Raw genomic sequence first — 27,569 nt, 5'->3', positions numbered from 1 at the left:
TCTAGTTGGAAAAGCAGAACGCTGTAAGACCAAGTCTCCAACAAGGAAAAATAGCCCAGTGAGGAAGGGAAATTAATAAACTACGAGAGAAGTATTATTATTATTATTATTATTACTACTACTACTAGTTGCACTACAGTCCTAGTTGGCAAAACAGGATGTTATGAACCCAAGGGCTCCAATAGGGATAAATAGACCAGCGAAGAGAGGAAATCAATAAATTCCAAGAGAAGTAATGAACAATTAAAATAAAATATCTTACGCACAGTAACATCAAAATAGATCTTTCATATATAAACTATGAGACTCTTATGTCAGGCTGTTCAACATAAAAATATTTGCTACAAGTTCCATGAATATAATGCATATGCAACTGAGTAAAGAAACAATAAGTTTTTCATATTGTACATGCAAAGGCAAAGGCAATTTTTTTTTTCAAAGGCAAATTGTATTCTATCGACCCCTTCCGGAGTATGAGAATTACAACATTACACAAATATATATATTTTACACAAAAACTACAAAAAGAAGAGACCAATACATTACAACTATATTTATGTACATATATATATATATATATATATATATATATATATATATATATATAAGGAATAGAAAGATTAAAATCATTACTGAAATGTATAAAATTTGATATAACTAAAAAGCTCTTTATTTTTCAGGTCCATGAGTTCATGCCCCTAGTCGACATTGGGTGTAGCCATTTCTTACGATTCTTCTTGTGTTCCCTCTACGCTCCCATGTGTACCCCGGTTGTGGGCACTGCAATACCTTCGTGCCAATCCATTTGCCTTGAGGTGAGTTAAACGCAGTATAGAATGGTAATTACCTCCGCCAACGAAGTTGTAAGGAGGGTATGTTTTAAAGGTTTAAAGGTCGCTCATGAATGGCAGAGGCAAGGGACAGTGACATTGCCCTAGCAAGCAGGACAATGCCCTAGAGACTGGCCATATTTTATATGATCAGCGCCCAAGCCCCCTCTCCATCCAAGCTAGGACCAGGGAGGGCCAGGCAAATGGCTGATGATGACTCAACAGATAGACCTATAGGCTCCCCCAAACCCCCCAACCTTAGCTCACAAGGATGGTTAGGTTGCAGACACTAATGGCACTAACGAGACAGCATGACTCGAACCCCCGACTGGGAAACACCAGGCAGAGACGTTACCAATCAGGACACTACAACCCCCTGTTTGTGTGTGTTTGTGAACAGCTTCCTGGCCATAATTTTAATCGTAGAGTAATGAAACTTGTTGGATTAACTGTGGTAAAAAGCTGGAAATTATTAAATTTTGGTTGGTCAAGGTCAAAGGTCAAGGTCACGATCAAGCAAAATGTCAAATTCGCATATTCAGCCATAAGTTTGGACATCGTTGTCACAGAGACTTCAAACTTGGTTCATGTGTGAGTGTATGAAAACCCACGCTAATTTTTACATGTTAAGGTCAAAGGTCAAGGTCAAAGTGGAGGTTGAGCAAAAGGTTGAAAAAAACTGTCGTGGCAGAGGTCTACGCTCTACGGAGTGTCCTTCTAGTTTATGTATTTATTTGCCCATGATGTTACAAACATTTCTGTTGAATGAAATTTTTTAAAGATTGTAAAGAAACAGGATAAGTGCCATAGTTGGTGTGGGTCTGGTTATATCATGTTTCTAGATTGAATTATCTCCCAGGCCAGGCTAATAATGAAATATGATAACTGACAGTGTTGATAGAGTTTAAAGTAGGATGACTTTGCCAGATTTTTCAACTGTGGTGGAGGGGATGTATAGCACATTTCTTGATTCAAATTTGAAAAAGAAAGGTGGAAAGTTGAAAACAATAGAAGCCAAATGGCAGGAGTGGTTTTTAGCATGTTTATCGTTTGTCAAACTCCTACGTCCCTGTAGGATCAATGGATCATTGGTGGGATAGAACATATGACATCCCAGGGTGGAATTTAGATTTAGAGACCAGAAACAACATTATTGGATGGGCAAAGTGCACAAGTGCTAAGATAGAGAATGTACTTTCCACACAGTAGCGTACTCAATATAGTGATTGATATCCGAGTTTTATAGTGACTTATAGGATAGCACAAAATTATCATGATCTTGATCCAAAAGTTAAATCCATAGATTGTAATACAAACCACCAAGTTAAAGACATAGGTGACATCATCTCTAACTTAGCATTGTTTAAACATAATCTAATGTAGTTCACAGGTCGGCTTGGAACATTTAACAAAGAAATGTGAGCACCATGCACACCCTATGGGTAATGTTGATTAGTTTGGTTATAGACTATAGATTACTGGTACGATCGCCCTACTGCTCTAAAAGACCCAGAATTGGCAAGATGTCATGCCACATGATTATGAAAAAGGGCAAATTACATGACCTTTCATTTAAAGGTTTAAAGGTCTCAAATGAATGGTAGAGGCAAGGGACAGTGACATTGCCTTAGCAAGTAGAACAATGCCCTAGCAATAGGACAATGCCCTAGAGACTGACCATATATACTGTACATATGATCTACGCCTAAGCCCCCTCTCCACCCAAGCTAGGATCAGGGAGGGCCAGGGAAAGGGTGTTGATGACTCAGCAGGTAGATCAATAGGTTCCCCCAAATCCCCCATCCTTAGCCCACAAGGATGGGGAGATTGCAATGACCAAAGGTTCTATCGAGGTTTAAACGGGACTCTGACCCCAATCTGGTGATTGCCAGTTATGGACATTACCACATAACCGATTGAAGTAATGAACCTTTGCACACACTCAAGACTGAGGAAGAATGAAAATTGAAGGTTAGGGCTCCCCAATTCTAAATTATGGTTCTTGTATATGGGGAAATTATTTAGCAAACCCCAGTCATAAACACTCAATGTGGAGTGATTCACAATTTTCCTTGCTTTAATTATAGATGCATGTTTCAAAAATTAATTTTTGGATGCCTAGAAGAATGAGCTTTAGTTCTGCGATTGAAAAAGTCCTTGTGAAAGTCAAATAGATCATACAGGTTTTTATGTATTGTTAAGATGTGTATTGTGTCTGCAAATTCAGATATAGTATAATTTAAGAGGGAATCGGTTTTTACAGACATGAATGGTAGATAGTTGAAACTTATTAGATAATGGTTGATAGAATATTGGCTCTTCGGAAAAAAGGTGACTTGTATTTTTATTAACTTTTGGCTCCAGAATGTTTAGCTAACATTTGTGACATTAGCTAGAATACTCAAGACTTATGTAACAATTTACAGTAATTTTAATTGAATTATGGCACCAGAATTTGTAGGTAACATTATTGACGTTAGCTAGAATACTCAAGACTTGTGAAGACCTTATTAACTTTTGGCTCCAGAATGTTTAGCTAACATTTGTGACATTAGCTAGAATACTCAAGACTTATGTAACAATTTACAGTCATTTTAATTGAATTATGACACCAGAATTTGTAGGTAACATTATTGACGTTAGCTAGAATAGTCGAGACTAATGTAGCAGTGTAACATATCTTCTTATATTTTCAGGTAAAATCTAAGTGCCTACCAGTCTTAAGGTCTTTCAACTTCTCGTGGCCAGCAGCTCTGGAATGTTCCCGTTTGCCAACACGTAGGAGTGCAGATGGGTTATGTATGGAGTATCCCAACATCACGTCCCCAGAACCGTTGCCTCCGCCTGTGAGAGAGAGGCCTTACTCTGGAAACTCGGTCCTCATAACCCCAGCTCCTCCGCGGGTGAAACAGGTATATGATGTGAAGGTTTTCCATGCATTAGTATTGTTATTATTTTTATTATTAAAAACATATTTCAGTTGGCACTAGAAGTTAGAAGACCTATAGTCAATTTCTTTTAGCGATGCATTTTTGCACCGACTAGCAGCGGTGCCCTTTTAGCTCGGAAAAGTTCCCTGATCGCTGATTGGTTGGACGAGATAATTCTAACCAATCAGCGATCAGGAAACTTTTCCGAGCTAAAAGGGCACTGCTGCGAGTCGTTGCAAATCTGCCTCGATAAAAGAAATGGACTACAGGCGTACATGTCTAAGGGCTATGAAGCATGAAGTGGGAGATGATGAATGGAGAAGCATTGATTTAAAAGCTCAAAATAGAGACTGGGGAAATCTAACGGAGGCCCTTTGCGTCAATAGGCGTAGGATGAGATGATGATGATGATTTGTACAACACTAAAAAATATTGATAAAATTCTAGAACAACAATAAGTAAATATGAATTAAAACACCTTTCTTGTGAAATCTGAGTTATCTAAGTTGAAACTAGGTTTAACTTTTTGTATGTAAAAAGTTTCGAGCAATCTTAGCTTAATCTCAAAACAAGCTTTACACAAGATACTAAAATCCTGATTAGAATTAGTTTTAAAAACTTCATGACAATTATTATATTTGATAGGTGTGTATTTATTTATTTGTTGTTTGTGAGTTTCTTAACTCGATATTTGACCAAATTTCTTGAAATTTGGTGGGAGGATGGCCATGATCCAAGGACAATTTGGTTAGATTTAGGGAGTGATTTGGTGAAAGGTCAAAATCACAAAAAGGTAAAAAGCTTTTTTTATATATCGCGGTCATTTATTGTCCAATTTGTACGAAATAATTGCCAAGATGTGCATAATTCAATCATCTATCTTGTGATGTGAATAAGACGTAGATATGTGCTCTACTAAGTACTCATTCTAGTTATATATTGAAGATTAAATATACCCAGATGATGATGGTGAATCTGTACTGTTGAAATTTGGTTGGATGATTGGCCATGATCCATGAACAATTTGATTAGATTTTGGGAGTGATTGGGTCAAAGGTCACGGTCAAAAATGTCTTTTTGTCATAACGCTGCCAATTATTATTCGTTTTGCGCGAAGCAAGTGCCAAGATGTGAATAATTCAATCACCTATATTGTGATATGATATAGGCATAGAAATGTGCTCTGTTGAGTACTCATTCTAGTTATATGTTGAAGATTAAATGTACCTAGATGATAGTGGTGAATCTGTAATGTACTGTATATACAGAAGGTCCTTGAATTACAAACATTCAGATAAAAGCATAAATCCATCTGAAATATATTTCAGGTATTGTAGCAGAAGTTCATATACTGTAATAAGATAAAGAAATACAGCAATAAAATTATATCAGCATTAAATACAGTAAACAAAATAACATGTACATTAACTAGATATGTATTTCATATGAAATTTGCAAATAGTTTCTTGGAACCTATCAAATAAGTTGAGGATCATCTGTATATAGTATTACAGTTTTAATGAATTCCTTGTAACTCTTTTTACATGTATTATTTACAGGAATCCAACTGCCCTCATCGACAAACTTGGGTTGCCACCAAGGAAGGTGGCGGTGTGTGCGCTCCTAAATGCAAACAAGATGTCTTCTTCAGAGATGCAGACAAACAGTTTGCTGAGGTAACAAAAGTTTTTTATTCATTCTTGCCAATTTAAGTTATGACAATTCTTTAGAAGTAGTTATTACAGGTTTTGAGAAAGAATAATGGACATAAAATAAACCTTTATGTCTAGGAAATCTCTGATATTCATTAATATTGACAAGAAATAGTAGCTCTCTTTATTATCATATGAACTTCTTTTCTGATGTAGGTTTCCATCTGTATCCCTTTTTCATGATTTTGTAGGTCTTCTTATTGGTTTTTCTCTAAGTACTTCCATAATTATTCATTATTATTATTATTACTGTTACTGTACTACTAGTTAATCTACAACAAAAGCAGGATGCTGCAAGCCGTAGGGCTCCAACAGGAAAAAAATCCAGTAAGGAAAGGAAATAAGGAAATAAATAAACTACATATGAGAAGCAATAAATAATAAATTATAAGATAACTTGAGATATGTAACTATGTAAAAATAGATCCTCCATTCATAACCATGAAGAGAGACTCATGTTAATCTGTTTAACAAAACTATTTGATTTTCCAATACAGTATTTTTCTTGATAATGGTCTATTTTCTAAGATGCTGAATAATTATGTCTGCCTTAGTGCTTTTTTTACAGCCTGAAAACCATAGTAAATTCAGTCATCTTCAGAAGTTCAAATTTGCAACAAATGTTTTTGTTTAATGAGCTAACCTACGTCTGCCTTCGTAGTTTATATTTTACAGAAGTTTCAAATTTATTTTTGAACTTAAGATATTTTAAATTAATTTTTCGTTGCTTCTTATTTAGTTTATTTCCTGATTTCCTTCCTCTATGGGCCATTTTTCCCTGTTGGAGTCCTTTGGCTTATAGCGTCCTGTTTTTCCTACCAGAGTAGTAGCTTAGCTTGTAATATTGATAATAATAATAGTAATAATAATAATGATAATAATAATGAAACTATTGCAAGCATATGTTTTTGTAGAGACATAAAATATGAATTATTATTAGCTTTTAGCATCTTCTCTTTGAAATAAGTTTAAAAAGATATGAAATTTAAACGTCAGTTCACCCTGAGAGAAGTTCTATCCATAGTGATTCAGGGGAAGTACGGTACAGTATGTTCTAATAGCAACTTGAAGACAATGTCTGACCTTGTCAATGTTATATTGTTACTGTACATCCTCAGACATATGGTGTGTTCTAGATTTCATATACAGATTTTAAGCAAAAATTATTTACTTGTGATTTGATTGGGTTGGCGAGTCTATTCATTGCAACTCTTAAATATTTTTTGCCATTTTGCTGGATATTTTATTCTAACGACATTGAAATGGAAGATCAGGAATTGTTTTAGAAGGAATTCATTATCATTAATACTCTACAATTTTATTTCTAATACAACTAAATTTTTTCAAGTTTTGCTTGTCTTTGTCCATTTAGAATATACAGTAAAGTACACCCATTTACTCTTGATAGTAGGGGGAATTATTCTGAGAAAGTCTATTCAGCAGAAATGTAATCTCTAAATGATTTAGGACATTTTAAAAATATGAGGGTTGACTGATCACAGAGTCTGCAGCTTTCTTCCAATTTCAAGGCAAACTTATAAAACTCAGTCAAATTGATGGGTTCTCCTAGTCGGCTACTAAATTTTCCAGTTATTATTATTATTATTATTATTATTATTATTATTATTATTATTAATAGCAAAGCTAATACCGTAGTTGGAAAAGCAGGATGCTATAAGCCCATGGGCTCCAACAGGGAAAAATAGCCGATTGAAGAAAGGAAATAAATAAACTGTATGAGAAGTTATGAACAATTAAAATGAAATATTTTAAGAACATTAACAGCATTAAAACAGATCTTCTATGTATAAACTATAACTATAGAAAGACTTATGTCAGCCAGTTCAACAAAAAAATATTTGCTGCAAGTTTGAACTTTTGGAGTTCTACCAATTGTACTACCCGATTAGGAAGATCATACCATATCTTGGTCACAGCTGGAATAAAACTAATAGAATACTGTGTAGTATCAACTACCTGATTAGGGAGATCATACCAAATCTTGGTCACAGCTGGAATAAAACTTCTAGAATACTGTGTAGTATTGCACTGTCTTAGACTGTAAGAGTTAACTGTAAACATTGAAGGAAACCAACGGAAGAATTGTGTCATTGTATTCCTCCTGACACATTGCTGTGTTTCATGTCCCACTGGAAACTTTGGAAGTTGAGGATTATGTGCTATGAATTTTATAAAACTCTTCTGAGTCCATTATAACTGTACAGTACTTAAAAAACTTTCTCGGTAGACTAGTAATTAAAGGAAACTGCATTTCCAAAATTTCAGATAGCATTTTTATTGTTCTCTAGTCTTGGGTAGTGCCATCACCTCTGTACCATGGTCTTCCACTGCCTTGGGCTAGAGTTCTCTTGCTTGAGGTTACACTCGAGCACACTCTTGTGTCTTATTGCTCTTGCTATTGTTATGTTAAAGTTTTTATAATTTATATAGGAGATATTTATTTTAATGTTGTTACTCTTCCTGAAATATTTTATTTTCCTTTTTTCCTTTCCTCACTGAGCTATTTTCCCTGTTGGAGCCCCTGGTCTTATATCATCCTGCTTTTCCAACTAGGGTTGTAGCTTTGCAAGTAATAATAATAATAATAATAATATTACTCTAGTGAATAACAATGAACTTTGATTTGTTTGTTTACAAATTGGTTACATGTATGAATAATTTTCCAATGAATGACAATAAACTTTGTTGTTTTATTCACAGGTATGGTTATTGGTATGGGCTGGACTTTGCTTCATGTCGACACTTTTCACCGTATTGACTTTCTGGCTTGAACCTGCCCGATTCAGATATCCAGAGCGAACAATAATTTGTCTCTCGCTCTGCTACTTGCTTTATTGCCTTGCATACCTTGCCAGGTACAGTATGTGTTTGTTGGTAATCTTTTATTCTACATATATCAATGTTATGAAAATCTATTATCTGTTCCTTCGAGCATACAAATCTTTCATCCTTTGAATTAGGATATATTTTTAGCGGTACTTTAACAGTGATTGAATTGTTAGCACGATAGTTGGTTAATAACAGGTGACATAAAGAGAGATACCCTACCCACAGAATATTTACTTAAGTCCTTGGCCCCAATGGTTACAGACATACCGTTGCTCTCCTCTCTTGCATTGGATCTTTTCTTACATTCATTTACGATAGGGTTTTATATTCTATTTTTGTGAGCACTCTCGATGAAGGGCACAGGCATATGGCGAAGTAGATTTTGTTCCCATTAGGATACAAAGCTTTGAAACCTTCATGTGTTGTGTTCTTTAGTAAAGGGATGTTGTAAGCAGCTCTCCCATTTGGAGTGTTGTTTTTAGCTATTTCAATCAGACAGATGAACTTGTAGTGTGACTCATTTTGCTTTTGCTTTGTGGTAGTTTCTCTGCCTTGGGAAGGAATTACCAAATTTGATTTGAGTGGCACCTGTCTGCGTGCCTAATAGTGAAAATTATTCGTCTGGTGAGCTCACTGGTGTCGACAGTGTTCCCTGGATGTGAATCCCTGTGTTGCAGTGTCATTGAGTGTTCGCAGTGCACCCCTTTTCACAATTTTGTGTTGTAGCAGAGTAAGCTCGCATAGTTTCCATCTCGGAAGGAGCGCAGTTATAATTGGTTACCCAGACGATGACTTCTGTGACGGCAAGAAGAATGGTTGGCAAGGGGAAGGAGAGTTCACCCTCTCTTCCCTCTTTATCAGTCTTTTCTTCCTCCTCCATGGGGGAAAGCCTTTTGCTAAATGTTCTGTGGGACTCATAGCAATCACTACTTTGAGATAGTGATAGTACTCGCCTACTAAATGTTACCTTCAGCGATTGGGAACCAGTGTTAGTTACTGGTGTGTCACCAGGAACAAGTGTTTGGACCTCCTTTAATTGAACATAAGCACCGTAGGCCAAGGGAGTATTCCAGCAATATGTAGCCACCTTTCTCATTCCCATTGCAAAGTGGAGGATTGTACCGTATGCTGGTGTGTGTGCTGTGCCGTTTGGAACTTGAGGTCACAATTGTGAGCCACCATTGTTTCATCAATTGCAGATGAATGGTTTTGGACCATTCTCCAGCTCCATATAGTAGGCTGATATGGTTTTGTTCACTCTACTGCCTCGTACTGATACAAGATTTGAGCATCGCCCAGTATCTTCAAGTCTTGAGGTGATTGCTAAGTAGATGTGTAGCACTCCCAACTATCTCATGGGATTTGGCATGTATCCTGTCTAAGGTCATAAGTCTCGAGATGATATATAATAAGTGGCTCTTCTACCTCATTCCTGTTCCTCTACTGAAACAACATCTACATTAGTTACACACTGTTCGAATGTCTGGTGCTGGTGAGTTGCATGGTGGAGCACCTTTCTTGCAGACTAGATCTGCTAAGAAGTAATCCTCTTTCCTCCTGTCGAGGGGGAGAATGGATCAGTGTCTTAAAAAAACTTTTTTCTTGATGTACCTGGTTTGTTAGGGATATATGTTTTTCATGTCTTTACTAGCTTCCTTTTAAGCAAGCATATTTTGAGCCCCCAAATGTTTCTACCTCCCTGTGATCAGCTGTTAGGAAGTTGTTGGAGTTAAATTTCTAGCTCCCATACAGGACCAGTAAGGATGACATGTCCAGGAAAAAAAAAACTTTTGTTTGGTTCTATTGGAATTGTTTCTACCAAAGTTAGTTTCCCTATTCAAAAGATGAGAGGTTTATAAATGCATAGAAACAAATAACAAATTTTGAAGGTAATTTGTATTTTTTTTGTAGCTGTATAACCTGAGACCTTTGGATTAAATTTTGCACCTCAATCAATGCTGTCAAAAGTTGCTAGTCAATGGCAGGGGGTTAAGCTGTTAAGCTGGGCTTCCCGCTTGTACCAACTACGTACCATGTTTACAATTCTATCATAGCACCAGTACCACAGAAGACTTAACGTTTTCAAAGGACTCAGGTTCACATAGCTAGGAAAGATAAAAATTTAATTTTAAATCTTGTAATATTTTTAAAGCCTCTTGTATATTATATAGCACTTGCCTGTCTTTGATATTCAGTTTTCTTGCACATTTGTATTTGCCAACGATGGAGAAAGTTTATCCTTCAAATAGAAGTAAATTGTAGTTTGTCAGTAATAGTAATTGAAAAATGGCATGAAATAAAATACCCTTGACATTTCAACTGCTAGACTTCAGATAACAGTACCGAACGTTTATCATTTAGTGACAGTCTGTTTTTACATTTGGATTCTTACAATATTTGTCTTAAATAAATTCTCATTTTAGTATTGAGTAAAAGCTTGTTGTAAAGAAATGTTTAGTAAATGTAAGATAGTAATGTAGAATAGAGGAAGCAAGTGGAAAATTTGTTAAGAAAGTAATCTTGTGGATATTTTGGCGAGGATGAAAAATTACAAAACTAAATTCATTATACATATGGAATATCACAGATGGCAAAATAGTGTTGCAAGAGATACTCAGAATTCCAAAATGTAAATGAAGAGGTTTATGTTGCCTGAAATGTATAAAAGAAATTGAGGGAGATAGAGTTAGAGAGTACTACCTTTTTGTTGAGGTGGAGGGGAGTCCTTAATTTTGTGGCGTATTCCAGCATCTCATTGCTAACACCAAACATCATTTCTATCTTTAGAGTCAATGTAACGTAAAAATGGCAACACTTGACAGTCTTCTAAACATTAGAAATTAGTATGAAAGACTTACGCTTTGTGAATTATATTAAATATTGTTGTTAGTTTTGTAATTTTTTCCTTTTATTTACAGGCTTGTTGTACCCTCAGAAGTCTTGTCTTGTGAAACATCACCAAATGGAATGCTGCATCTTGCTGTGGAAGGTTTACATTCTTCAGGATGTATTATTACATTTATTTTACAGGTACTGTATCAATACATTTATTTTACAAGTATTGTATCAATACATTCATTTTACAAGTATTGTAATACATTTATTTTACAGGTACTATATCATTACACCCTTTCTGAGTGGGGACACCTTAAGTGGTGAAAGGATTTGTGTATTGCCATGAGCAGAAAATCTGTACTAGTCAGGGCCACCCAAACTGGCTTGGTTTGCTGTGAGCGATCACACAAAAGTCTCCCACCATCACCAATCCGCACTGGCCAGCATGGTGATGAAAACTGGCCAAACCCCAGATGTGTTTAAAGATGAGGCCTTTGACCTGACTAGAAGCTTCTGTATTTATTTTCGTTTTTTTTGTATGTTACATAATGTGTAGTATGTCTGTTTTCATTAACCCTTTTACCCCCAGGCTCTTTGGAAATTTCCAACCCTTAACCCCCAAGGGGTTATTTTTTCCCCAGCACATTTTGCAGTATATTTTTTTAGAATTGCTCTAACAGCCTTAATTTTTGTCATAGAGAGGTCAGGTTGGTCTCATTCTCTTGGAAAATGCCTGAATTTTCTCAAAAATTTATCAAAAATATGAAAAAAAAAATTTTATATTTTTTTGCAAGGACGTACCGGTACGTCCATGGGGGTAAAGGGATGAGTTTTGTGAAACGTACCAGTACGTCCTTTGGGGGTAAAAGGATTAAGGTATTTTGATTCAATTTTGTAGATACTTAGATAACGAACATATATTTATTGGTTATGTTCTTAAGTAGGAATTAGGATTTCGTGTTTCTAACCCAAAATAGGAAAAAATGAGTCGCTTGCAGTTGTTTTACACTTACTCTTCATGTTTATGAAAGTGATATATTAGTTCAGAATTCATGGAAGTCTTCTGAATTTCACAAATTTCGTTTCAAACAGGTCCAGTGTAGCATGAGGAAAGTCAAAATGAGAAAGTTTGAGGGAACCCTTTTTTCATCGTAGAGTAAATAGTACAACCAATGAAAAGTGTAATAAAAATATTTTTTTGCATTAGTAACTCAAAAATAATCATCTTCAATTTAGTACTATAAGCAAGCAGTAAAGTATTCCATTTTTAGATTAGTAAGATAATCCAAGTATTGAAAGATATATGAATAAGCAAGTACTGTTGAGGTAATCTTAGTATTGAAAGATTTATGAATAAGCAAGTACTGTATTTTGCAGGCATGGGCAACCTGCTGCCTGCGACATGTTGTTGTAGGGCCCCCGAGACTTTCTAGGTTACTAAATACTTTTGATTATATTTATTTATACCAGTAATTATCATTATTATGAGTAGTAAATAATGATGTCAGTTTTATGTGAACTTCCATATTAAGACAGATAAAACAAGGAAGACTTGCAAAAGAAAATTAGTTGTTATTGGGCAAGTAATATTTCTTACATATTGCAAGTGTTATTATGCAGCCCTCACTCTGTTGGATATAGTAAAATGTGGCCCCCAGTTGTGTATCCCTGGTATATATAAAGGCAAAATTTAATTGTTAGTTAAGAGTCCAGTATTCTCCCTCTGACTTCCTGTTCATTTGGAAGTTTTATCATGTAGTTTTATGCTGCTGGTTTACTATGGGATATCTAATAAGGGACCTTTTTGTTGGCCCTATCATATCCTCCGTCTGCCAGAGCTAATTTTTTTTTTCAAAGCATTATAATTATAATTATAATTATGCCCAAGAGTTCAAATGTTCAAAAGCAGATAATATAGAGTAGGAGTGTTGATTAATTATACGGTAAAGGTAAATTGCCAGCTGGTCAATGAATATTTTATGCTACCAATATTGACGAGGCCTTTTCTTTCCAGTATTACTTTGGCATGGCATCGGGCATTTGGTGGGTGGTCCTAACTTTCACGTGGTTCCTCTCTGCTGGCAAGAAATGGTCTTCAGAAGCTCTACAAGCTTATGCTTCGTACTTCCATGCCATAGCCTGGGGTTTCCCTACTATTTCCACCATACTTATCTTGACATTAAAGCAGGTGAGAATCTCATAAGTCTTGTGAATCATCAGAGACAGTTTTTAATAAGAAAAGATACAAATTTAGTCATATATATGAATTAGTTTTAGTGCAATTAGAATTTTTCTCCTGGAAGCTTATCATTGAAATGCTTGAATGGAAAAATGCAAACTTTTTTATTATTATTATGAAGTGGTTTAAAAGACAACTCTGTATTCAGACTCATTGTTTGCACTCAAAGAATTTGTTCTTATTATTATGAAGTGGTTTAAAAGACAACTCAGTATCTGGACTCATTGTTTTGCACTCAAAGAATTTGTTCTTATTATGAAGTGGTTTAAAAGACAACTCTGTATCTAGGGTCTTTTTTTTTTTACACTCAAAGGCTTTGTTCTTATTATAATGAAGTGGTTTAAAAGACAACTCGGTATGTAGACTCATTGTATACACTCAGAGGCTTTGTTCTTAATATTATGAAGTGGTTTAAAAGACAACTCTGTATGTAGACTCATTGTATACACTCAGAGGCTTTGTTCTTATTATTATGAAGTGGTTTAGTAGACAACTCAGTATCTAGACTCATTATTTGCACTCGAAGACTTTGTTCTTATTATTATGAAGTGATTTAAAAACACAGTTCTTAATATTATGAAGTGGTTTAAAAGACAACATAGTATATAGACTTATTGTTTACACTCGAAGGCTTTGTTCTTAATTTTATGAAGGGGTTTAAAAAGACTAGTATCTAGAATAATTTTTCTCACTCCAGGGATATGTTCTCAAATAAAATCAAAATTGGATCAAGGTTGTGTTAAAGAAGTTTGACGGTAAAACGGAAGAGACTAGGCATTGCATGAACAGTAAAAGGCTAAAAGCAATGAAGCCAAGGCTAAAGAGAGACTGCATAAAACTCATTGCAGAATCTACGGTGTGCCACACGGTTGTTTTGAGTGATACTACATGACAGGGGAGCTTAGACTATTTATTATTTATTACTATAATTATTATCATTATATTATTTTTAATAGCTAAGGTACACCCTTAGTTGTAAAAGCAGGATGCTATAAGCCCAAGAGCTCCAACAGGAAAAAAATAACCCAGTGAGGAAAAGAAAAAAGGAAATACCTATATAAACTACATGAGAAGTAATGAATAATTAATATGAAATATTTTAAGACCAGTAAGAGTTAAAATAGATCTTTCATATTTAAACTATGAAGAGAGGCTTATGTCAGCCTGTTCAAACATAACATTCGCTGCAAGTTCAAACTTCTGAAATTCCAACAATTCAATTGCCTGATTAGGAAGATCATTCCACAATCTAATCATAGCTGGAATAAAACTTCTAGAATACCGGTACTTTTTAGTGTTGAGCCTCATGATGGAGAAGGCATGACTGTTAGAATTTTATTTATTTACATACTTGGATCATTTTACTTAGTAACAGTAAACTTCCATGATCTTGCTGTATTCTTCAAAGATGAAATTTAAATATTTTTGTTATTGTATCTGAAGAACATCAACAAATGTTTAGCTACTTTTCATACAAATATTACTTTTGTTTAGGGTCAACCAAACAAATTCATGTAACTATGAATAAAGCTCAAGTTATTTAGGCAAGGGATTGAGATACTTAGACAACATGTTTGGTTCTGAAAATATAAATCCTTCAAAAAACCTCCTAGAATAATAAGTACAATACTAATTAGAAATTCTATAGAATAGGGTCTTGAAATTTATGTATGAAATTAAATTTATACAGTATTTATAGGGTTGTGGTGGCCGATGTGGTAACGCCCCATACTGGTGAACGCCAGACTGGGGATTGAGTCCCGCTCAAACTTGTAAGTTTCTTTGGTTGCTGCATCCTCACCATCCTTGAGCTAAGGATTTGGTGTTTGGGAGAGCCTATAGGTCTATCTGCTGATCATCAACAGCCATTGCATAGCCCTCCTTGGTCCTAGCTTGTGGAGAAGGGACTTGAGCACTGATCATATGTAAATATGGTCACTCTAGGGCAGGATAATGTCACTGTCCCTAGCCTCTGCCATTCATGATCGGCCTTTAAACCTTTAAATAGTATATTGTAACTTTGAAAGTATGATTTTTATTTATCCATTAAACTTATTATAAACTCTTCCAGGTTGATGGCGACGAACTCATTGGTCTGTGTTACGTAGGAAACGTGAATAACTGGGCTCACATGGGATTCGTCATTGCACCTCTTACGTCCCTGTTAGTCTTGGGTACATTCTTCATTGTTCTGGGCTTCATAGCGTTGTTCAGAATTCGAAGAGAAATTAAAAATGAAGCAGATGTAACTCAGAGCAACTCAGGTGAGTTTTTCTTTGTTACTTTAACTTTTTCTTTCTTTTCATAACAGAAATTAAAGTAGAAAATTAAGCCGATTAGTTCTTGAAGATTCTAAATTTGATAATTTTCTAGAACTAAAATGGAAATTATTGAATTTCTTCGATATCTCTTAGGAAAAGGAGGAGCAAGGATGAAAAATTCCTTCTATTTTCCTTTTTGTATATCGACTACCTACCAGAATTGGTAGAGGTGCCATGGTATATTGTCTTATTCGATCTTAAAACCAAGTGTAAATAAAAAGACACACATTACTTAGCATAAATTGTATGGTGGCAACACTCTTCTTGAAAAAATTGTTTTGCATTGCATTTATTTTTTAATAATTTTCCAAATCTCCGTCAAGTTGTGGAGTTTTCTATTAGTTGTCCAAGAACTATCACAGTTATTTTATGGGGCAGGTGATTGCTCAGATTTTAAATGCCTGTATGTATCGAATTGTATTTTCCAAATTCAATACAGTATTTTGTTTTTAAGTTTCCTGCTGGAGATAGCCAGTGATCGAGAGAGATATGCTGGATTGGGCAGCATATAAGAGCTTGCTTTTTTATAGAAGTAAAAAAAAGAATTATAGCTTTTAGTATAGTGTTGGTCAGTCAAGTGTAGTCTATGAGCAATTGGTTTTCCGAAGTAGTAAACAGAACTGCAAGCATTCTCCTAGAAAACCAGTCCTTATATTACTTCAGCTACTGTATTAAAAACTACATTATAATTATCAGTAACTATTATTAAGTTTAACTATGGATATTAGTCAGTTATTCACATTGAGTCAAGTGAAAAAAAAGACGATAAATCTACACCATTCTCATATGCAACCAAAAATTACTGCACCCAAGTGGTTGTTTTATACATTAAATTAAACTCTAGCATTATGTATAATAGTCATACAACAAAATATCCATAACTTTATAACTAGAATTAAATTGGAATGTCCTTCTTGCAAATGATTCATGATTTTAGTGACTTTGAATGGTCCACTTTCTCCTGCTACTTCCTTAGTGCTTTTTACTATAATTTCCAACAAGATCTGTCATCTGTATTAAAGTCTCTGTCACTGTACTGTATATAAGATATTGTTTTAACAATATAAAGTACTTTATCAGTGAAGAAATTTATTCTATTGAATGATTAGTTGTCCTAATTTCATAAGCTACCCAACCCCTCGACATTTTTGTTCCTTCAGTGACCAACACAAAATCTTTAGCAACGTTTGTATTTTGCATTTAAGAATACAGACTACTTTTTAGTTTGTTAATTTGTAAAGACCTTGTAAAGTATTGGTTAAAGAGAGAGGTACTACTCAGACAGACTTTCACGCTATTGTAAGAGTTTAAGTTCCCAAATTTTAATATGCTAAGAAGTTTTATATACCATACAGTTCATCGTGTTTAGAATACAGTGGACTTATTTGGTAAAGGGTGTCCAATTTAGCAGATTGTCCAACTTGATTAATGATAGGAGATGGGCTAGGTTTATATTAGAAGTATAGTAAAATATTTTAATGAAACCGAAATGCATGTTCTATTCATACTCTCTTCTTTTTTTTTTTTTTTTTTTTTTTTTTTTTTTTTTTTTTTTTTTTTTTTTTTTTTTCTCTTTCTAGTGTTTATTTTAACCCAAATGCTAGGTATATTGAAGATGTGATTTTTTAGGATGCATTGCATTAAATCTTTAGGTGTGAACCAAAAGGGCTGTATCATCAGCATATTACAAGTCGATTTGTTTGTGTAAAGTTATTTTAGTATGAGCATGTAACAGGCTGATTTTTAACATGATAATGGTTCATTTTGTCTTCTATTTGGGCCTCATCTTTCAAGTTTTTCTGCATTAGAGTCATGGAGATGGAGATGTAAATAGAACAGGGGATAAAGCATAACTCATCTTTACTCCCATTTCCTCTTTACATAATATTATATGCACAGTACACTATTACTCTGGCTTGAAGTCATAATGTAGAATACAAGGGTGACGTTCTAGGATGGACAGCATTAAATAGCTGATCTCAGATTGTAGGAGACTCGAATACAAGGCCGTCTTGTGAACTGTTATACATGAACCGTTTAGCTGTCAGCTGCTGTCTTGGATAGTCCCAAAATCATTTACCTGAATAGTGTTTCTCTTGATAGATAAAGATTTTGTTTATATAAATTGATGTCCGGTTTAAAGAGTTTTGTTTTTACTGGAGGCGCTGTATGTACTATCACACATGAATTAACAGTATTACCATAATTTACTGTAATATTCTTAAAATCTCAGAAGAATTTCAATTTTGTATAGGCAAGCCCTCTAACATGCAAAAATATGTAATCTTTACTTGTACTGTAGTACTGTATTTGGATGTAGGTAAGGGAGACGCTTCAAAGTAACCTGTAGTAGGGAGAGTTGTTTAGATTTGAGAAGAGGAGTAATATTTGAATGTTTTCAAGGATGCAACCCTTAAGCTGGGGTACATATGACATGCTGCTACACTTGATATACATACAGGTATAGTTGTCTGATAAACACTCAAAATGCTGGTAGTCCAAGAAAGAGTACCAAGAAACTAAAGTAATTGCTCTATTCCCATTGAATGTGTTTTCATGAAAAAGGTATTAAATAAAAGATTGAGAAATATCGTCGTCGGCGCCCACTCGTGTCCGAGTATTGGGTTCTGTCGTTAGCCATCAGCCTCCTATCTATGTAAAGATGAAGAAGGGTGGAGGAAACGACAGAATGCCAGTAGCTGGGTACTGTATATTGTTTTGAGTGGTCGTGGCTTTGCAACGGCCACGCACACACACTTGGCCCACATCGTTTTCACCGCGGCTCAAGACATATGAGACAGGCGGCTTCTCCGATGTTGGTTGCATCGGGCTGCCGGGTTCTTGTTATGTCAAGGCCCGCCTTGTTGCCTGCCCGACAGGCATTGCCCTCTTCCGCCGGCGCTGGGAAGCTCCGCCGTTGGGGTCTTGTTTGGTTTGATTTTGGAGTTTTCCTTCTCCTAGCCTTTGCCTATCTTAAAATAAAGGAGAAGGCCTATAGGGGTCCAGTCTTGGTCTGGTCTCTCAGAACTGGCCTTAGCGGTATGGTTGAGCCTGCCAGGGTGGATAAACTACCCCACCGCCATTGCCCAGCCCATCATTGAGACACTCAAGCCCCTCTACTGCAGCAAAGTGCTGGACCATCAGAGGGGATATATAGATGGGTAATAAATGCAAGGATAATGATTTCCTGCAAAGTAAACTCCTGGGGAACAGTAAACAGCAATTGATAGGATTGTAATTTCGACTAGAAATAGGAAAGAGACTGAGAGATATCTGGTCACATTTAGTAATACATTGAGACTACCTTCTTATGCCAACAACAAGAGACTGGTGAACCTGTGAAAATTCAGGACACTGGTATGATCATATGATGAAAGGGTTTTAATGAAACAAATTGCTTTTAAGGTACAATCTATAGTTTCATCTTAGTCAAAATATTTAGTGTACAAACCTATTTCTTACTTCTAACTGGCACACAAATATTTACCATGTAATTTAGGTACTGTATGATATGTTAGTGACTTTTTTGTGAAAACTATTTTAGACAAAATATATAAAGGAGAATGGAACTGTTGACTTTTACTATTAGAGACTTAAGTGTTTTATAACTACATTTGGAAAATATTTCTCGCCCCTAGGTTCGTCACCACCCCTAAGTGCCACATCGTACCAAATGGCGACGAATGTCAACAAGCTCGAAAAGCTGATGGTACGCATCGGAGTATTTTCCGTGTTGTACACAGTCCCTGCAGTGTGCGTCATTGCATGTAATGTTTACGAATACATGAACCGCCAGCATTGGCATATGCTGGCCTCTTATGCAGCCGTAGAATGCAGTTCCAGGTCACACCACTCGGGGATTAATCGGCAAAAGTATCCGACCAGTCTACGAAACAGTGCGAGTAAGTAGAGTCTTATAGTTTTGGACTGCCTTGATAGTGAGATTTCAATTAAAAAGGTTAATTAACTCGTTCGCTTTTATCCCTACATTGAAGGGTCGGTTGCCTAATGCACACTTATATGCCTTCTCTCAAAGGCTTCCTCCTCCACCAAACCTCTTCTCTCCATATTATCCTTCACCTTATCTCACCATCTGATTCTCTGCTTCTTTCTCAATCTTCTCCCCCTAACAGGTTCCTCCCACACCCTCCTCACTCCCTCCCCACCATTCATCCTCAACACGTGCCCAAACCTTCTCAGTCCTGACACTTATTAATTCTGTTATCTTCACTACATCTGCCATTCTACTTATTTCTTCATTAAATACTTTGTGTTAACTTTATGTATCATTCAGTGTACACACCACATTGCACAGATGTATTTTCTGTTTTAAGTACAGTACTGTACTGTATTTGAAATTGTTTTTGGTATAATAGTGTTTTACATATGCATATGAGGTGTTTATATCATTTTGTAACCTTAGCTTTCTTAACCCTTTTACCCCCAAAGGACGTACTGGTACGTTTCACAAAAGCCATCCCTTTACCCCCATGGACGTACCGGTACGTCCTTGCAAAAAAATGCTATAAAAATTAGTTTTTCATATTTTTTGATAATTTTTTGAGAAAATTCAGGCATTTTCCAAGAGAATGAGACCAACCTGACCTCTCTATGACAAAAATTAAGGCTGTTAGAGCAATTTAAAAAATATATACTGCAAAATGTGCTGGGAAAAAAATAGCCCCTTGGGGGTTAAGGGTTGGAAATTTCCAAATACCCTGGGGGTAAAAGGGTTAATGAATTTTGTATGATATTGATCTTGTGTACTATACTGAATTAAAAGGTAATATCCTATAATTATTCAAATTCAATTATATAAAGATAATAAATAATAAAAGCCGAAATACAATGTTTAGTTAGTGACAACAAACACACGTCAAGTAAAACAAAGTAGATGAAGTGATAAAGTACAGCGTGTAAAAGAAATATTAAAGCAATCAAGAAAATGAGCAGTGCTTTTAGACCTAAACTAGTTACTTGTTTAAAAATATTGAGAGCTCGCTAGTCTTATAGGAATACTGTATATTTGAAAATAATTCTGTATTTTCTAATCACATGTAACCACATTCTGTTGATTCCAGGATTATTGATCCAATGGTGTATAAACAAGCAAGTTTGCCTTACAATTTATGACATAGACAATAACTGATTAAGTTACTTACTCCTTGTAACAATTTCCTTGAATAATCTATGCAGTAATTACTAGCAAATCCAGGAGAAAAAATTCAAAAGCACTAGAAACCAAAATGACCAAACAATCTGGCGTTGGGGGGACAACGTTAAAACGAGCTAGAGACTGTAAGACAAAAGATGTTGTGGCATGCCTAAGCCTGTTCTTAGTGCCATTCGATACTAGATTGTCTCATTACTTTTATTAGAGGTCCAAGGCTATTAAAGAAAGAAAAGGGTAATTTTTTTTAATTTTGAGGGTAAACATCGATATAAGACATTATTATTATTGCTTGCTCAGCTAGAATGATTTATTTTTAAATTGTTCTCATCATTTATTTATTTCCTTATTTCCTTTCCTCACTGGGCTATTTTTCTCTGTTGGAGCCCTTGGGCTTATAGCATCTTGCTTTTCCAACTAGGGTTGTAGCTTGGCTAGTGATAATAATAATAATAATAATAATAATAATAATAATAATAATAATAATAACCTTAGTTGGAAAAGCAGGATGCTATAAACCCAGGGGCCCCAACAGGGAAAATAGCCCTGTGAGAAAAGGAAACAAGGAAAGATAAAATATTTTAAGAGCAGTGACAATTTGAGAACCTATATGAACATTGGGGGAACTTAATAGAAATAATGTCTTTCATTTTTTTTCAGAATGCACGTTAGAACAGAGTATACCGTCTGTTGAAATCTTCATGTTGAAGATTTTCATGTCCTTAGTCGTTGGTATCACTTCTGGAATGTGGATTTGGTCATCAAAAACAGTAAGTTTATTTTGTCGTTGTAGATTAGATAAACAAAATACTAAATTAGTCTTCATTAATACAGTTTTTGTTTAATATAGTTCTCTTTCTTTTACAGCTCTTGAATATTTTAGTCACATATTTTTGTTTAAGCTTCTTGGTAACATTGAAATAAATATTTTTTTTCTATTATCAGCAAGTTTAATGCCTTATTCTCTATACTGTACTTGGTGTTTTAAGTGTTGACCATAGCTTGGTGTTAATAAACTTAACTTTTAGATCTGGCATTCATGAGTTGTTTATTCTTTAATGAAAATCTTCAACTAAAATAATAATAATTATAAAAGAGATGACTCCTTCTTCGTGTATGTAAAACCCTTTGTTCTACCTGAGTGGGGACTTGGGTAAATAGTGGTAAGTGTAAACAAAGTCTCCTTACTCCACAAACTTTGACTCTCCGCATTTGAGGACCTTCTGCTATCTATCTATCTATCTATCATGGCACTTCTCCCAGTTATGGGAGGTAGCTGACATCCAAAAAGAAATAAAAGGGTATTTTTTAATGTCATAGGAAGAGGAATTGTCACACCAGGATGTTTGGCTTACCTCTACCCTGTCTCATACGTGACTTGAATACGGACTCCCTAATAATGTCGCATTCTCTCTATAGTATTATGCTAAACTATGTTAATTTTACATGCATATATTGTGGGTTTCAAAGCTAAAGGAAGAAATCGTTGTTTTTATGTTTATTTTATGGATGCAGGGTAAAGAAATGACTCCTACAGAATTGAAAATTTTATTTTCTCTTGTGTTCCAGAGTATTATTTGAATAATTATAATCATATTTTTTAGTTTATATATGGTATTGCAGTTCTTAGTGTCTAGAATGTCTCTTGCTAAATTTAAGTGATTTATATACATTTTCCTTCCTATTGTCAAAATCAAAGACACGAGTCTTCAGTTGGAGCTACGCAGGCTTCTTCAGTAGTTTTGAAACTGGAGAAGGCCTTGCTAGTGTCTGTACAATACATGATGTATCACAGATAAATGCATACATTAATTCATAATTGCTTTTATATAATTGGACAGGTCCATGTCAGTATCTGTGCTAGACATGTTCATCACAGGTATACAAATATGTAAACTCAATATGTGTATACTTTGAGGAGGACATAGCAGTCCCTAAGCAAAGTATGGTCTGACAAGGTTGTATGCTATGAGAAGCCCTTGCCAATCTACATGAACTTTATATTGTGTTTTTTTTTTTTTATAGTCTCCTTTCGACCTTGTTAGCATCTCCTTTCGACCTTGTTATCGGCGTCAATGACCTTCGATGTCAGGATGCAATAAAACTTAAAATCTTTCATTCGACCTTTTTAGTCTTACCGTATAGCTGTGTCAGCAACCAAGTCAAATTTTCCATCCATGTTATTTTCTTGCATCTTCATCCATCAGTCCCACCTCACTATAATTGGAATTTATCTTTGGAGAAAGTTTTAAACTCATCACAGTAGGGTTGGGATTCTGTATTCGGTAATCATTATTTGAAATAAGTAAAGTTTAATTTGAATAAAAGTTTGTCCCTAGGCTTGGCAAATGAAGGAGTATGTTATTTAAAATTGCTGGTTTTGGGTTGAAATTCCAACATAGTACTTTGGATTATGAGGGTGAACAATTAGTTTAGTATTTAATTGTACTTTCTCAAGTTATATACACATTTAATATGAGATATAGCAGTTTAGGTGATCATTATAATTGGCTATCATTTAGGCATTGCAAGGATTGTGGTTGATTACACTATTGTTTAACTTCTACGGAATTTGTGTCTCAGATAAGATTTCTTTGGCGAAATATGTTTTTAATGAGTACTGCTTTCCCTACTACAGATAGTAGGTTGGCCAAGGCACCAGCCACCTGCTCCTAGAGAGTTATTGGGTCCTTTGACTGGACAGGTAGTACTTCATTGGATCCCTCTCCGGGCACGGCTCGTTATCCTTTTACGTACACATACACTGAATATCCTGATCATTAATAATCTTTATACATTCTCCTCTTTCCTCATACACCTGACAACATAGATAACAAAAAAATTCTCCTTCACTCAAGTGGTTAACTACTGCACTGTAATTGTTCAGGGGCTCCTTTTCACTGGGTAAGGGTTGAAGAGAGACTTTAGCTATGGTAACTAGCTCTTCTAGGAGGATACTCTAAAATCAAACCATTGTTCTTTAGTCTTGGATAATGCCATAGCCTCAGTACCATGGTCTTCCACTGTCTTGTGTTAAGAGTTCTTATGCTTGAGAGGTAAACTCAGGCATGCTATTCTATCTGTTTGCTGATTTCCTTTCCTCACTGGGCTATTTTTCCTGTTGGAGCCCTTGAGTTTATAGCTTTTCCACCTAGGGTTGCAGCTTACCTAGCAAGAATGATAATACCCAAGTAGTGTGGTATGCAGCACATGATTTCAGGGAAGTTTTATTGAAATAAACTTTAAACGAAGATTATTTTAATAACCAACTGAGTTCATATAAGTTCCCACCTGCCTCCCAACTCATGGTGGCTCTTGATTTTCTTCACAGTTGCTTTTACTAAAGAATAAATGAGAATCCTCTTTGGTGGAACAGATGGCTTAACGTACATCATGTCAAGTATTTTTATTTTCTTAATTTTAGTCGGAACAGCCCTTAAACTTCAGGAAAGTAATGAAATGATTAATTTTACTTTTAAAATGTAGGTTATCATAAGGATCAGTTAAGTCTTTAATTGTTATTGTGACCAAAGGGAAGGATATTATACTACGAGTAGCAGATAAAAGCTACTGGAGGGATGTCACAATTGTTTCGTAAGTTAAATGTAGAACAGGAGTCAACACTGAACCCACAATCATTTCTCTCCTATTAAGATTTGTTTTATGTTCTTTGATCTTGTCTTATTTTATTCCTTTGAACACAGTTCACAGGACAATCATTGCAGTTATTATAGAATCTGAGTTTCCTTTTAAATAGGTGCTGCTGTGGCAGAAATTCTTCTTGGGTCTGTGTTGCCAGCGTCGAAACCTAAGAAAGAAAGACGGGCACGTTTACCACTTGCCAAACCAGGTGCCAACTATAGTCAAGTCCACCAATGGTTGTCAAGAATATAACCCTGCAAATCAAGATCACCCACCACAGCCGTCTGGCTATCCGGCACACCACGCGAACAGGCCACATCCCGTTGGTGTGCACTTATCCCAGGTTTAAGCGTTACTTATGTTGTTATTAAAAGTTAATTTTTCATCGTGATGATAGATCATACAACTGTTTATTGTAGTGTTAATAAGAGAAACGTGCCAGTGAAATGGCAGTTGTACCCTCAACAAGCCGAGAGAGTTGATACTTGTTAAGGTTTGGCATTTGTGAGAAAGACAAGGAAGTGTTGTAAAGAGTACCTGTGGGTGTTCGTTGATTAAAGACTGTAGCTCGGAAAGCTCCGTTTTTCAGTTATGTAAGGTCATTATCTGTAAGTAATATAGGGAAGGAAAACATTTACTTTATTGACAAGAAATGACATTTTGCTCCAGATTTTTATATTGGAAAGCTGTTTTTTTAGAGCAGTTGGAAATTTATTTTTGTGACTTCATCCATCATCTGGTTGATATAGGAATTTTAAATTACTATAAATGTTGTAGGGCGAGAATCATGTGAAAACTATATTATTGGTTATTCTTGTACCAATGAAGTTGAAAAGAACTACAGTATACAGTATAGTACCAGTATTTTGGAAAAATGAATGAAGAAATAAATGAAAATGGTACAATTAAATTATACAGTATCTGTATTTTAGAAATGACAATTTTACTCAGGAATTGTATAAACTGTAGTTTTGAACTTTGTTTTAATTTTTATTTACAAAATCAGTTTTAGATTTTAAATTACAAAATCTAAATTGATGTGGCTTCCATTAAAATTTCAATCTTAGCAAATTATCTGTTCCAATTATTAATAATTGCAGAGAGTTACACCTGTGAGAAATGTGACTCAGCTTAAAAAGTCCTCGGTATTACCACACCTGGTCAACACGATGATTATGAATGCTATGTTCCTACTAACCTGTTGTTTGATAAACCTATTCGGTTGATTGCGTATCTCCTTACGAAGACATTGAGGAACAATCTTGAAAAACATCATTCCAGGTGGCAGAGGTTTCACCGTGTAAGACTTGTAATGTTTTGATCCCTGGAAAAAGTTTTTGACGGATGCAAGTGTTCTGCGAATAAAGTACGCCACATTTGATGGAAGGAAGTTTGAAATTGGTTATATAGTAAGCTGAACAGTTGTGTGACATTGATCCAGCAATACCAAACACTTATATTTTTAGATATACATTGCATACATACATACATATACATATATGTATATGTATACATTGCATGGTAAGAAAAATTCAGATCGACATTGTGTAATTAGGAAATTTTAACGATAAAACCTTTGTACAAATGTTGTTTTTTGTTTTTTGTTTTTTTGGACATTTCAAATTACAGAAGAAAAATCTGAAATCTGAACCGAGATATAATAACTGACCTTTCTTGATATGCGATTCAATAATGGTTTTGTATAGATTTTTTTTAATAGATTTGTTGTTTATGAAATAAACAATATTTTAAGATGTGCCGTTTATGAAATGAACAATATTTTAAAATCTTCATGAAATACAGAATGGGATTTTAAAAAGATGTTTTCAATAATGAAAAAAAAATTGAACAACTACCTCTCAAGACTTTAATGTCAAACATAATTATCAGTCATTTCAAAGTTTTAATATGAATGTAAGTTAAATTCTCTAAAACATAAACTATTTCCATATTAAAAATACATTATTTGTTTGGCTGTACCATACATTCATTGGTAAACAAAATTCCACTAAAATCTCATTACTATTTTGTACATATAAGTATCTTTTGTTTAGCAGTATTACTATATTGAATATATGACAGATCTCGCTTCCAGTTCAAGGTTTAGTGGTTCAATTGCACAACATATTTTCAGCATACCACTAACTAATAACTCTTGACCTCAAAGTGTGTATGATGTACATAATGTATATCCCTAGCTGTGTTAGGTGTCCTTTATTTATGTATATTTTTGTACATATTACAGTAGATGTAAACCAATATATATGCTGTATACAATGATGATTTGATTAACCTTTTTATGTAATAAGAAAATTCTCCAAAACTTGAAGTGATTGATGTAAGTGTATAGGTGGTTGTAAGTTTGAAAATTTGTCTTGCGACGAGTCAGTAATTAAGATATAAATTCTGTTTATGTACTGTAAAAGACGAGAAACCTACTTGTTTAAGGTGAAGTTTTTCAAGTCCAGCTAGAAATGTATTTGTTTATAAAGGGTATTAGAGAATTTATAGTTTATGAAATGTATTCAAAGTACATAAATGCATCAAGTGACATTGGGACTGTATATCTTATCAAATAAGAGTTAGCTGCTAAAGACAGCCATATAAGTATCATTTTTCTTTTGTCCTAACATTACTTCTATCTTTCATCCAGTAGACCAGGTTATTATTGTTGGCAGAGGTGTTATTAATGCAAATTTTGAATAGAAATAATGGTTGAGTTCAATGAGAAAGACCAGGAACAGCATCCCAGATACTCATTTAGCATGGACTCTGCAGAAACTTTGTAACTACCGTACTGTATTTCTTCAAGTTGGTGATTTACAAGTGGGCTATAGCCTGGAATGATGTCTCTGCTCTTACCACTTTGAAATGTGTTTGCTGTAGGCTGTATGCGAAGTAGTCTTCAGTCAATTTTCCAGGGTTTGAGGCTGTGAACTCTTAACAGCAATTAACGAATGCCTGAGAGTGCATTTGTTGCATTTGTTAGTGGCTTAATGAGGCTGGGAGTTTTCGTAACAAGGAGATCATAACTGCTATC

General features: G+C 34.9%; 2 protein-coding genes across 2 annotated transcripts in view; both read left to right on the top strand.

The window, feature by feature from the left end:
• LOC137624743 (uncharacterized) overlaps positions 1 to 814 on the top strand; it is a 412,156-nt gene extending 411,342 nt beyond the window's left edge. Inside the window, exon 10 of the transcript XR_011040759.1 lies at positions 681 to 814. The gene's annotated coding sequence lies outside the window, so the exon portion shown is untranslated. The remainder of the gene's footprint in view (positions 1 to 680) is intronic.
• On the top strand, positions 687 to 26,806 carry LOC137624798 (frizzled-9-like). Its single transcript, XM_068355755.1, has 10 exons — positions 687 to 815; positions 3,527 to 3,742; positions 5,320 to 5,436; positions 8,194 to 8,348; positions 11,241 to 11,352; positions 13,172 to 13,345; positions 15,468 to 15,660; positions 19,356 to 19,619; positions 21,548 to 21,657; positions 24,645 to 26,806. The coding sequence occupies exons 1-10, from the start codon at positions 693 to 695 to the stop codon at positions 24,876 to 24,878; spliced, it is 1,698 nt and encodes a 565-aa protein (XP_068211856.1). The 5' UTR covers positions 687 to 692; the 3' UTR covers positions 24,879 to 26,806.
• Positions 26,807 to 27,569: the final 763 nt, after the last annotated feature.

Source organism: Palaemon carinicauda, chromosome 2, assembly GCF_036898095.1.
Source record: "Palaemon carinicauda isolate YSFRI2023 chromosome 2, ASM3689809v2, whole genome shotgun sequence".
NCBI classification, from domain to species: Eukaryota; Metazoa; Arthropoda; class Malacostraca; order Decapoda; family Palaemonidae; genus Palaemon; species Palaemon carinicauda.
The sequence above is the reverse complement of the archived record's forward strand: the minus strand, read 5'-3'. Positions and strand labels throughout refer to the sequence as shown.

Bases quoted from the DNA above. Each gene is read 5' to 3' on its own strand.
- LOC137624798 (XM_068355755.1), top strand. From the start codon at position 693: ATGCCCCTAGTCGACATTGGGTGTAGCCATTTCTTACGATTCTTCTTG. The intron at 816-3,526 runs GTGAGTTAAACG...TTATATTTTCAG, and splicing joins GCCAATCCATTTGCCTTGAG to GTAAAATCTAAGTGCCTACC. The intron at 15,661-19,355 runs GTGAGTTTTTCT...TCTCGCCCCTAG, and splicing joins TGTAACTCAGAGCAACTCAG to GTTCGTCACCACCCCTAAGT.